Raw genomic sequence first — 12655 nt, forward strand, 5'->3', positions numbered from 1 at the left:
TCAAATATTCTTTGTCAAATTCTTCAAAGAAAATCTCGAGACATTTTGACCGCTATTACGTTTGTCACTACTACCAAAACTAGCATTCAAGAACTTCGAGAATGCGGGTGGGACGAATTTCCTCAGGAAGTTAAAGTTTTTTGCTCGAGAAATGAAATTGACATGCTCGACCTTCATTGTCTATATAAGATTGGACGTTTTGGCAAACAAAATAGAGCATCATTACCACTTTGATGTTTTTAATGCAATAAAAGATTTCATTTTGATGGAGCTAAATACTCGGTTCAACGAGTCATCGGTGAAACTTCTTTTACTTAGTACAACTTTAGATCTTAAAAATTCATTTGCTCATTTAACAATGATGATATTTGCAAGCTTGCAACGAAGTTTTATCTTGGAGATTTCACAAATCAAGACATTGTTACTTTGAAGTATGAAATGATACATTATAAACTTGATATGATGCAGAATTTGAAGGTTTCTACACTTGTTGAGTTGTGTCAGCATTTGACCGAGAGTGGATGGTCAAATATTTACGTTATATTGACTAGATTGATTCATCTTGTTTTGACATCACCTGTGTCTACCGCCAGTACTGAGCGAGCTTTTTCATCAATGAAGCATGTGAAGACGACATTTTAGAATAAAATGGAAGATGACTTTCTTGCCGATTATTTGACACTCTATATTGAATAAGATTTAACTAAACAAATAGATGTAAATTTTATTATAGATGAATTTTATGTATTAAAATCTCGAAGAGCACAACTTCGTTGAACAATATAATGTAATTTTTTTTAATAATATATAACTTATTATATTGAGTTCAAGCCCTCCCAAACTCATATTTCTCGATCCGTCCCTTCTAAGTACCTCTATTGGTTTTGAATATAATTATGTTCTAGATCGGATTAATTTAACATTTTCAATCTCATGTCCAGTGGCGGAACCAGAAATATGGCTCTGCCCGAGCTAGAATTCTAATATCTAAAATCTTTTAATATTTTAAATTGATGTACTCTTTACATATAAATTTTTTTTAAAAAAATTGGACCGACTGTACAAGCATGTGGCTCCGCCACTGCTCACGCCCGCATTTACATAGATTTTGCGCACAGTACGTAGGCATGCATGTGGGCTTGTAAGAGCAGGACAAGGAGTAAATCATAGGACCCTCAAAAAATTTGTGCCTCAGTGGTCCACTTTTATGTTTAATTGCAGATATATAGGCCGGCCATATTTCTGTCATAGCTTTTGAAATTATTGGAGACTATTTAATATACATAGACAAATCTTTTCTTGAATGAAATCAATCCATCGCTCGAACGAAGAATGGAGGATGAATTATTGAAATGATTATACCATATAGCTTATATTATTGCAATCTATTCAATGACGACAAGCCAGGATAATATATAGAATTGCATTATACCATTTCATATATTAGTATTTATAAGGTCATAACAAATATTAAACTTTATATTTTGATAATTAATGAGGATTATTTGTAAGATATTTTGTAAAATGTATAAGTTTTATGGTGATTATATTTAAAAGTAAAAATTTCTTGACCATTGACACAAAAATTTTTTATCTACACATTAATTATCCGAGTAATCTCTTGTTATTGCTTTCTCAAAAATGGTTACAAAGTAGAAAATGAAGTCAAAGAAAATGGTTGAAGAAGACGTGTGAAATAATTAAAGAAAATGAAAATTTTGTTTTATCCACCGAATGTAAAATCAGAAAAAAAATAAACAATAATTTCCTTACTCTCAACCGTGTTTTTAAAATCGAACTAGCCGGTTTGACTGAAAACCGACCACATGTCTGGTTCGGACCAAGTTTAATAACCGTTTTTACGATCAAACCGATGAAAATAGGTCAAGGATCGGTCAGACAAATCGTAAATCGATTAAAAATCGTTCTAACCGATTCACTTATTTTTAATTATTTATTTATTTAGAATTTGATTATTTCTTATATTCGTAAAAAAATATTTCTTATATTTTAAATATTTTTTGTTACATATGTGATTATTTTTATTTTAAATTTNTATCAAATTTTAAGGTAGACTAGTTCGATTATTGGTCCGAAAAATATATGCGAGTATACAAAAATGATTGTTTTATCTATTAAATAATATATAAAATAAAATCGAGACATTTCATGGACGAGAAAAAAAAAATTGTTCAAAAAACCAAAATCTTATCAAATAATACAATTTGTTAAAATCTAGATATGTATTTTCAGAACAATAATAATTACTCTATCAACTGACAGGGAAAAAAACTTATACTTGAGTATAAATAAACAAATAAAAAAGAAGATAATCAATGTGTATAAATCTGGTCTAGATATGACATCATTCTAGGCCGTAAAGTTAACAACTTTTATGTTTTCATAAAAAAGAAAAAATAGTTAACTACTTTTATTAATGGTGGTTGAATCATTAATCAAAATCTTCAATATTTTAAAGGTAGATTTACGTAATGTACGTAGGTGAACTGTCGGTCTGCTATCTCCTCTCTGCTCTCTGAAAGACTCCCTTCAACTCGAGTATTGGTTTTGATTTATTATACATACATTGTATATATACATACATTGTATATTATATATATATATTTATTTATTTATTTATAGATATAGATATACATATATAATTTATTTAACATCAAATTGTCAAAATATTATAATTTGGTAATATTAATCTCGTCTTCTTTTTCAGTGAAGCCATAATTATTAGACTTGTCGTTTTCTTGCTCTCCTCTCTATATTTCTCCCGAGTCTCATCACCCATCTTTTTAAGCTTTATTTGTTACTCTTTTGCTTTTTTGAGTTGCCAGCCTGCCTGTTCCTTAAGGCATCGACTACATTTTTCAGGCATAAATATTATCTGAAAAACCCACAAAGAAATGAAGGTTTGATTGCATTATTCTTCACTTTCTGTTCGGATTTTTTGTGGGATTTCTTCATTTTATTTTGGGTTTCTTTCTTGTTGCGTACGCTTCGTAGAGTTCAATGGTCTTTTCCCATCAAAAGATTGTTACCTTTGGTTCGATGTCATGCAGTGCATTATGTGAATCTGTATAATTTTGTATTTTTGAGCGGTCGTCGAAAGTTGCGTATCGTTATTTCTTGGCTTCTTTTATTTCTTTTTGCTTGTTTATTTTCTAATATTCTGGAGTTTTATTGTTCATTTAGAAATTAAACATTTTGGTATCTGTTTTTATATTTTGTTGCAGAAATTTGTGCTGAATTTGGATTTGGCAGATGCGGACGACAAGAGGAGGGCTTTGAAGACTGTGTCCACTCTTGCTGGTATTTTGAAGTTCTTCTAAATCTTTAATATCTGTTTTAAATACGAGTACTTCAGTTCAAATTAACTCTCACGGAAGGTTCTGCTTATATAACATCATCAATACCGTCAGAAAGGCAAAATTTTGAGCTTGATACGAGAATTTTTTAGCGTGGAGCTAGGAAAAGTTCTCTTCAAGTTGTTCTATGTATCCGATTTAGCGGATTTATGCCGTCGTGTACTAGTTTGTCGTGTGCTTTTGATCTTATACACGACCACTAAAAAAACACGGACCTATATATGTGAAGCATTGTTTTATGTTGTATCTGGGATTGGTGTAATTTGTAATGTTTTATGGGAATTCGGAAGTGATTAAAGTAAATATTGCAGTTGAATAGTTTCTTAAGATGTTATTTCAGTGAAAGTAAACTTGTAGATTGCGTAGATGCCTCAACCGAATGGTCCGGAATCCGGAATCGTTGCCCTGCCTGCCTTTGCGAGAAGATGATAATATAGATGTAAATCTGTGTTTTGACATTCCCCTGCTCTGAGAATGACTTTACTTTCTCGTGTGATCACTTATTTCAACAAAGGGTGATCAACTTTATGCAAAGCAACCGTTCTTGTCAAGTTTCTCTTTATGATTACGATCTTTGGGTTGCTTATATGTTTTGAAGCGATTAGGTCTATATGAACAACCTTAATTTGACAGCCGTAGAATTTTGTATGTGGTGATGCAAAATTGTTGATCTCTACTCAGGCTGCTGAGGGTAAATTTGAAAAATGTGAGAAATTTGCATCCATTTTTCATGTGTTTTCTATACCACATTTATAAGTTAGGTGTGCTGGTTGCATTTATTACTGTTTGATCACGTCAGTTTGGTATGTGTCTTGCATGATCTTCCGACGTCGTAACTCACCGATCTTCCCCGTGAAAGACTTAGATAATTTGTTGTGTCGTAATAATTGTTCTCATCGTCCCGTGTAATTGTCTGCTTGCCTTGAGAATGTTATATTTGGCATAACAGCCAGCTCTCGATCTTATATATTATGTGACCCTTATCGAAACTTTCGGAGCACCTTTGTTACAGGCATTGATGAAATCTGTATCGACATAAAAGGGAAGAAACTAACAGTAATCGGGACTGTCGACCCCGTGACCGTTGTTAGTAAACTGCGCAAAAAGAATTGGCCAGCCAACTTAATCTCAGTCGGTCCAGCCAAAGAACCGGAAAAAAAGCCGGAGGAGCCGACGAAAGAAGAAGCTAAGAAAGAGGAGACCAAGGAAGAGGCGAAGAAGGACGAGCCTAAGAAAGAGGAGTCGAAGGACGAAGCAAAGAAAGACGAACCCAAGAAGGAGGGCGAGAAGAAGGCCGAACCGGCTGTCCTCGGCACAATCATGCCTATGCCATACAGACCGTATTACCCCACGATGAACACATACTACTATATGCAGCAGCACCGCAGTATCGAAGAGAATCCAGATGCTTGTATTGTCTTGTAAGCAATCTTGCTTTTTGTATCGGGTTGATGCAAATTCAGCTCAACGACTTAGTAATTTAAATTTCATCCTGTCCTGTTGTCTACTAAAGAATTTCACCTTGGAGTACGTAAATATATATTATAAATTTTTATTAAATTTACTTTGCTCGTCATTCTTGGTTTTTAGTTTATGTATCGTTCTCTTCTGCTTCGCTGGAAAGTCGAAGTAGTGCACAAATTCTTGGTTTCTTTCTTGATGGAGACAAATATTAATTTAGGGGGTTTCTAATTCTGGCATGTTGCAAATGGAAGGAATACTTTCCATTTGTTTCCTTATACATATAATTTATTGTATATATTTTTTCCTGAGTTGGGGAGGCGATTTGGTCTCGAAACATATCTCGTTTCAAATTTGACACATTTGGTGTTAGATCAGCAAAAGTTTCTCATAATCAAGATACATAGAAATATGAGATTTTCACAAAATAAAGACTTGAATAGATTTCAAGCCTCTCCTCTACTTTCGAGGAAACTTTGCCCAACCATCTCAAACTGATGTTACACAAGGGGTATACAAAGATGGTCGGTCTTGTAGGGCATACCCGAGGAAAAAAGAAACTTTGTTGAGGTCCCAAAAGATTCAAGGTTGTAAATCTTCATTGGTTATCTTTTAATTTTGTTCCATTTTGTGAAAGATAATATGACCTAAGATTCTCTTTGCAATTATAATACCATAATTGAAGGGGACAAGGCCATCTAAATTTCAGAGTGACACATCTTATCGACTCATTGACAAGATAGACCACCAATTTGTGAAGTCAATAGAAATAGTGTGAAATAATATACACAAAGTTTTTTTCAAAAAAAAAATCCCCCAGAAATAAAAAAATAAAAACAAAATGTGAAATATATTATAAAATTAATATTTTTTACTCATATGAATTCAAGTTTAAACTTAAATCATATCATCTTAACAATTTGATTCACCTTTCACTTAAGATGGTAATCTCAACAACGTAAATTAATGATGTTTGTTAAGGATGCAAAATGGATTTTTGTATTAACCGTGTTTAAAATAAGAAAGTGATTTTTCACGTTTTATTATTTTCGATGAATTATTTTCCCTTAAAGCATGCCGTCCTTTCAAGTACACATAAGACGGTTTTACAAATTAATTTTGTGAAACGTTTTTCTAACTCGATGCTCCATAAAAAATAAAAATGTTAAAAATATTATTTTTCTTTGTAGTTATGGACCGAATCAATTCATCTTACGGATATAAATCTATCTCATGATTCATGTAATTTCATTATTCTTATGAGATCTGATGTGTTCTCCCCATCGCGCACTAAATTAGTTATTGCCTAAATAATTGAGAACTTCCACTTTTCATGACCAAACCATACAAGGAGCTTTACTTTATTTAAAAAAAAAAAAGAAGAACTTTTACTGTGTTATCATATTCAATCTCTGGTTATGGATTCATTGACAAATTAAGGGTTTCTCTTTTTGTTGTAAAATATACTAAACAAATTGTTTCGGGTTTTTGATAAGAAATCACCACGAAAAGCAATACGCCTTTAATGCACAATTAAAAAGTAATAATCTTAGCATTAAAAGTAAAGCTTTTTCATGGATGACTCAAATAAAAGATTCGACCAACGAAATTGATTTGTGAGACCGTCTCACAAGAGTTTTTGTGATCTACCAATTATTGTCATTGTTAACAAACATATACTCTTATTTATCTATTTTCTATAAGGTTAAATGAAGTAGCAGGTCTCTCGTGATTATCCGTGAGACGGTCAACTATGTCCATATTTATAATAATAATAATAAGTAATATTTTTGGTATAAAAAATATTAATTTTTCATGGATGATACAAATAGGAGATCTGTCTTACAAAATTAACTCGTGAGACTATCTCACAAAAGCTTTTGTGTAAATAAAATTAAACTATTTAAATTAACTACTTTTCGGTTTATTAGTGAAGTTTTTTTAAAAGAAAAAATTCTATAAATTTCTCTCATACTTTTTTATACAAAATATATTATAAATTTAATTAAACATCCACATACTTCTTAAATTTTCATCTAGATTAAACCACCACAACTATTTTCAATTTCTTACCCAAATAAAAATATTCTATCGCCTAAAATATCTATGCCTCCGATATATCGTTATTTTTTGCACATACAACACGTGTGCTTCGAACGCTAGTCATTAATTAAAGGAGACAAACACCGTTAAAGAAATTAATTTTGGTATGGATGATAAAACCTCTTTTACTTTATCTAGATTCTAGAATACCTCGTTATTCTTACATTTAAAGTCCTATCTTAGAATAAAGATTGATAATTATCTAAAATAACACAACAATAATTAGTACTTATAATATTTGTCCTGTGGAATAAATAACGGGCTTCTTTGTGATTTGTACAAAAATTATTGGGCTTTTTTGGGCTAATAGTTATAGTAAGCAGAAGAAACTGATGCTGCAAGCCCAAAATTCAATTAGCCACTTATCTCAGCCCATCATTTATTCGAAATCACCGATTCATCTTCACCAATTCACCTCATCTTGCATCACAGATCCGACCACGCCATCTAGCGCGTGTCAGTATGTGAACTCTCCGTTCGGAGTTTTTCCATCCGAAAGCTTCTACACTGCAAAAATCCCTTTTTTTTTGAATTGAAGAGTTCAAAGCAAAGAAATGTCATCACAATTTCTACATCAAAGGCCGCAACAGAACGCTTCTACAGACCACTACCAATTATCCCCTCGATCCCTGCAAAATTACCATAAACCCATTTCCTCCGCCATTCTCAGCCGCCCGGCATTGTTCCTCCTCCTCGCGCTGCTGGTAACTATCGGTGTTCTGTTCCCTTATATTCAGGCGCCATTTAGCTTCTTGTCCTTGAATTCGAGCTCAAACTTGAAGTGGCGCGAGTACACCTTGGCCGATGCGGCGGCTCGAGTGGCAAAGGATAATACTTTGATCGTTTGTGCGGTGAGCGAGGCTTACTTGCCGTTCTTGAACAATTGGTTGATTAGCATTGCGCGGCAGAGGCAGCAGGACAAGGTTTTGGTGATTGCGGAGGATTACGCTACGCTTTACAACGTTAATGAGCGGTGGCCGGGGCATGCGGTTTTAGTGCCGCCTGCGTTGGAGGCGGTGGCTGCACATAAGTTTGGATCGCAGGTAGTTTATATCTATATATATTTCTTGTTTTGAGTGATTTGGAGCTTGATATACATCGCCTTTCATGCAATAGCTAGTATGTGATTTGTAGGATTAATTAACATTAATAAAAGCGTCTGGTACACTATCAGCTGTATGCACTTAGCTTTAATATATATTAAGGATTCTGTAATTGTCTTCAGTTGGATAGTGATATACTGATAGATGACATTGCTTATCGTTCAGCCATAGCTTTTTGTGATATCCGATTGCAACTGGACTAAGCCTAGGCTGCTATTATCGATAATATTTTGAATTGTATTTGAACTTTCTTTGTGAAATCCCTATGATTTGAGACTAAAGATCTTTGATATGATGTTGATGATAGAGTTCTGATATAGTTGGTACTTGGTAAGGAAATTATTGGTTAAATTTTTTTTATATATACAATGAGGGTGGAGGATTTCCTATTTATCTATACTACCTAACTACATACACAAGTGGGATTCGAACCCAAGACCTCACCCTGCCTCTAGGTATCTTTGGCAAATTATTGGTTCATTTTTTATGTGTATTGTTTGGCGAGTCTTGGCTTGTCTTGTCTTCAATCATTGAAGTGTTAGTCTACAAGTTCGTTTCAAATAAGCTTTTGTAAAGTATAATTCGAGCTGCCAATAGTTTGACACAAAATTTGTGTGAATATAGTAGCTGTAATCCTTTGTAAGATGCCTTTCTGAATTTTGGTACAAAAATGAGTGCTACAGAATAATTTTAACCTGTTTTATGGTGGACTGGATGGTTTAAATACTTCTAAGATTATAGGATTGTTCTTGGAAGCTATTTTCTACCAATGTTTCTCTACTTCTAATGAGCTAAATCCAGATGTGAGTGTGCTTTCCTGTCGATAATTCCGGCTGATTACATGTTTCAGGGCTTCTTTAATTTTACAGCCAGAAGGCCCCGGCATCTCCTACAAATTCTGGAGCTTGGCTATAATGTCATGTACAATGATGTTGACATGGTCTGGCTGGCAGATCCGTTTCCTTATCTGAAAGGCAAGCACGATGTGTATTTCACAGACGATATGGCTTATGTAAGTTTGCTAGAATTGATTATAAATTCAAGCAGATTAATTTTATTCACTGCCAATCAATCTGTAGCTCAAAGTCTGGTTTAATTTAAATTTAAAATATGATTGTAGAATAACTTGTTCTTTTGTTTTTGAAGAAGAACAATTTCTTTTTATCATGAACTTACTTTAACAATAAAATATCATTTTTTTTTCTTCTCTTTGAAATGCCAGGTGAAGCCTCTGAATCACTCTCACGATTTGCCACCTCCAGGGAAGAAGGGACGGACTTACATTTGCAGCTGCATGATCTATCTGCGCCCCACCAATGGAGCAAAACTAGTTATGACGAAGTGGATTGAAGAACTTCAGTCTGAACCTTGGTCTAAAGCCAAGAAAGCTAACGACCAACCTGCCTTTAATTGGGCCTTGAATAAAACTGCTGACCAGGTAGGCATATAATGGGATTTTCTGTCACGGCGTCAATCTAGGTATTGTTCTGCTGCTCTTGGTTCCTTATTTTACTTGTGCATAATAACTGTGATTTCATTTTAGGTGGACTTGTACCTGCTTCCTCAGCAAGCTTTCCCTACTGGAGGTTTATATTTCAAGAACAAGACGTGGGTACAAGAAACCAAGGGGATGCATGTTATCATCCATAACAACTATATAGTTGGTTTTGAAAAGAAGGTAAAACGATTCCAAGATCATGGCCTTTGGTTGGTGGATGATCATTCCTCTGAGTCTCCACTTGGCCGATTATAATGAGTTGTAGGGCCTCCCCTTCAACCGGTGAATCCGGGATACAAATATTTTCACGGAACAAAACACGCTTTCTTAACTTTGGAAATTCCAACTCCAAGTCAGTGGGACTCATCAGACTTTGTGGTTCATCGGTCAATCCGACATGAGATATATCTGATTTTGCTCTTAATTCTTTGTTGGTTAATTTCTACATCATCGGCTACCAGTTTTATCCGCATTTGTCTCGACTACTGCCGAAGATATTATTGGAGGCGTATGTATCATTTGCTCGAGAGATTATGCATTCTTCATCATCGCACTACACTGACGCCTATAAATTTGGTATGGTGGTGGTGGTGGTGGTGGTATGTCTACTTGCCCAAGTTTTGTGATTTATGCTAAATGTAACCCAAGTGTAAGTAATTTTGGACAAAAATTATGCGCGCGCTGAATCCCAACTGCTAGTTATATATATATCTTGTTTATTTGTATGAAACACAACTTGAAACCGATATTTTTAAAATAAATTATATAAAACACAAGATATTTTTCTGCAACATCACATCATTTCTGCAATTGATCGAAATGACATATAATAATTAATAAGAAAAAAAGGAGATTTTAAAATATATTTGTAAACAATAACAAAAATTAAATAAATTTACCAAAATATCAAATCATTTTGTTTAAAGCCATTTTCTTTGCTACTCATTAAAGATAAACTTTTTATTAAATTATGTCACACTTTACTTTATATTTTATTTTTCTTTTATTGTTCAGTTTGAAAAATTAATAACTTTCATTTAAAAAAACTCATTTTATTATCTATTTTTTTTTATGGAACACATACATCAGCTTGTGTCACTGATATGTTCATAAGAATATTTGTTCAAGTGATGGGGTTAGGTTTGTTATAAAGGGTAGGTCTCATGTAGAATATAGATAAAACAATATGAAAAGTTTATATTTTTTACAAAAGAATTAATTATATTTACTCAAATCAACTTATACTAATCAATATATTTTTGGTAAAAAAGTAATAATTTTGACTAAAATTTGCATTTTGCACAATATTTTTTCATAACATAACTAACAAAAATGATATTTTTGTAGTGAAAAAATACGTAGACATAAAAAATAATATTTTTTTATTGTCGAATATTTTTAAATTAATATATATTACACCATATTTCTTTAACTTTTATTGTAAAAAATAATATTTTTTATAAGTCAAATCAAGTTAAGTCGCTTATGAGCTATTCGAAGTTCAATTGGATAAAAATTCGTTTAATTAGACTCGTTAAGATATATGAACAAAACACAAACTTTAAAATATTCTTCTTGTTAGCTCATGAATAGGGGTGTTCACTAAACGGTTTACACCGAAAAAACTGACCGAACCATAAATTTCGGCTTTTTTGGTTCGGTTTAAACGGTTTTCCGGTCGGTTATGGTTTTGATTTTTTGTACTTTCGATTTTTCGGTTCGGTTATCGATTTTTGAAATTTTAAAACGAACCGACCATTTAAAATATAATAAATGATAAAATAATTAATATAAATAATTTAATAAATAATGAAATAATTAATATACGTAATTTCATCAGGTTTACTATTTTACCGTCTTATTAATATATAGTTGTGACTTGCAATCATGTTTGTTAAGTTGATCTAATTTATATGAACTTATTTTTTTCATAATGGGTTGATATTTTAATTTCCTTACACATGATGATTTTTGTTGCGGGAGTTGATGAATCCAGTGCTGGAATTATTCACTGTCAACATATCCAAATTCCAAATTGTTTACAATTGTCATAGCTATATTTTTTATTATTTTATTTTGATGTTTGTGAGATACTTAACAAATTGGTTACAAGAATTATAACTATGTCTGTTTTTTGTTACTTTATTTTGATTTTTGTAAGATAATCAAAACCAATTTGAATGTGATTTTTATTATATTTTTTTAAAATTTATAACGTAGAATTTTATTTATAACTAAATTTATTACACAAACCATAATAACCGAACCGTAATAAAAAAAACTGAACCGGATCGAATTAAAATGGTTTGGTTTAGGATTAGGCACTCGAAAAACCGTAAATCGAAAACCGAACCAAAGTTTATTAAAACCTAACCAAACCGACCGTTGCACACCCCTACTCATGAACAAGTTCGTTGGTAAGATTATGATCCCGCTTTTAAGAAAAAAAATGTAATATTTTTAATATTTGATTTATAGATTTTACTCTTTTCTTATGGAAATTTAAAAAAATCTATTAAATTTTAATAAAATTAATTTTTTTATATTTTTCTTTAAATATATAATTTAGTATTTAATAAATATTTAAATTTATAATTTATGTTTATTAAATAAAAACTCGAATACGTTCATAATACATGAATAAGATGTTGTTTGGTATAAGCTCTAAAAACACACTTTATAAGTTGTTTGAGAGCTTATAAAACTGTCGTAATTTGTTTGATAAAAAAACTATAAACAACTTACTAACTGTCAAAATAAATTGTTTGACAACTCATTAGCTGTTTTAAAAAAATTTGAAATACCCAACATTTTTTCAAAAATATCTTATTTTAATATTTCATTTATCTAAAATATCTTTTTAAATCTTCAGTTTATTCTTGCTCCTTAAATCTCCAATGTATAACTTTGTTTTTCTATTCGAATTTAAAATAATATTTTGTTCTATCTTTTTATTATGATATAAAACAAAATTATTAAAGTTTTATTGACTAATTAGTAACTATACTTTTTAATTAATATTTTTTACACATTAAAAATAATATTAAATATATTTTTCTAAAGAACATCAAATATTCTAAATATAAATATAAAATATTTTTTTAAACAAAAAT

At 31.7% G+C, this 12655-nt stretch overlaps 2 protein-coding genes across 2 annotated transcripts; both read left to right on the forward strand.

Annotated features, from left to right (window-relative positions):
• Positions 1–2722: 2722 nt before the first annotated feature.
• LOC140970725 (heavy metal-associated isoprenylated plant protein 39-like) lies at positions 2723–4945 on the forward strand. Its single transcript, XM_073432610.1, has 3 exons — positions 2723–2921; positions 3246–3321; positions 4390–4945. The coding sequence occupies exons 1-3, from the start codon at positions 2916–2918 to the stop codon at positions 4800–4802; spliced, it is 495 nt and encodes a 164-aa protein (XP_073288711.1). The 5' UTR covers positions 2723–2915; the 3' UTR covers positions 4803–4945.
• A 2393-nt stretch (positions 4946–7338) lies between these two features.
• Positions 7339–10249, forward strand: LOC140970726 (UDP-D-xylose:L-fucose alpha-1,3-D-xylosyltransferase MGP4-like). The gene is made up of 4 exons (XM_073432611.1): positions 7339–7984; positions 8895–9056; positions 9267–9482; positions 9588–10249. The coding sequence occupies exons 1-4, from the start codon at positions 7496–7498 to the stop codon at positions 9795–9797; spliced, it is 1077 nt and encodes a 358-aa protein (XP_073288712.1). The 5' UTR covers positions 7339–7495; the 3' UTR covers positions 9798–10249.
• Positions 10250–12655: the final 2406 nt, after the last annotated feature.

This window comes from Primulina huaijiensis, chromosome 2, assembly GCF_012295235.1.
Source record: "Primulina huaijiensis isolate GDHJ02 chromosome 2, ASM1229523v2, whole genome shotgun sequence".
Classification (NCBI taxonomy): Eukaryota; Viridiplantae; Streptophyta; class Magnoliopsida; order Lamiales; family Gesneriaceae; genus Primulina; species Primulina huaijiensis.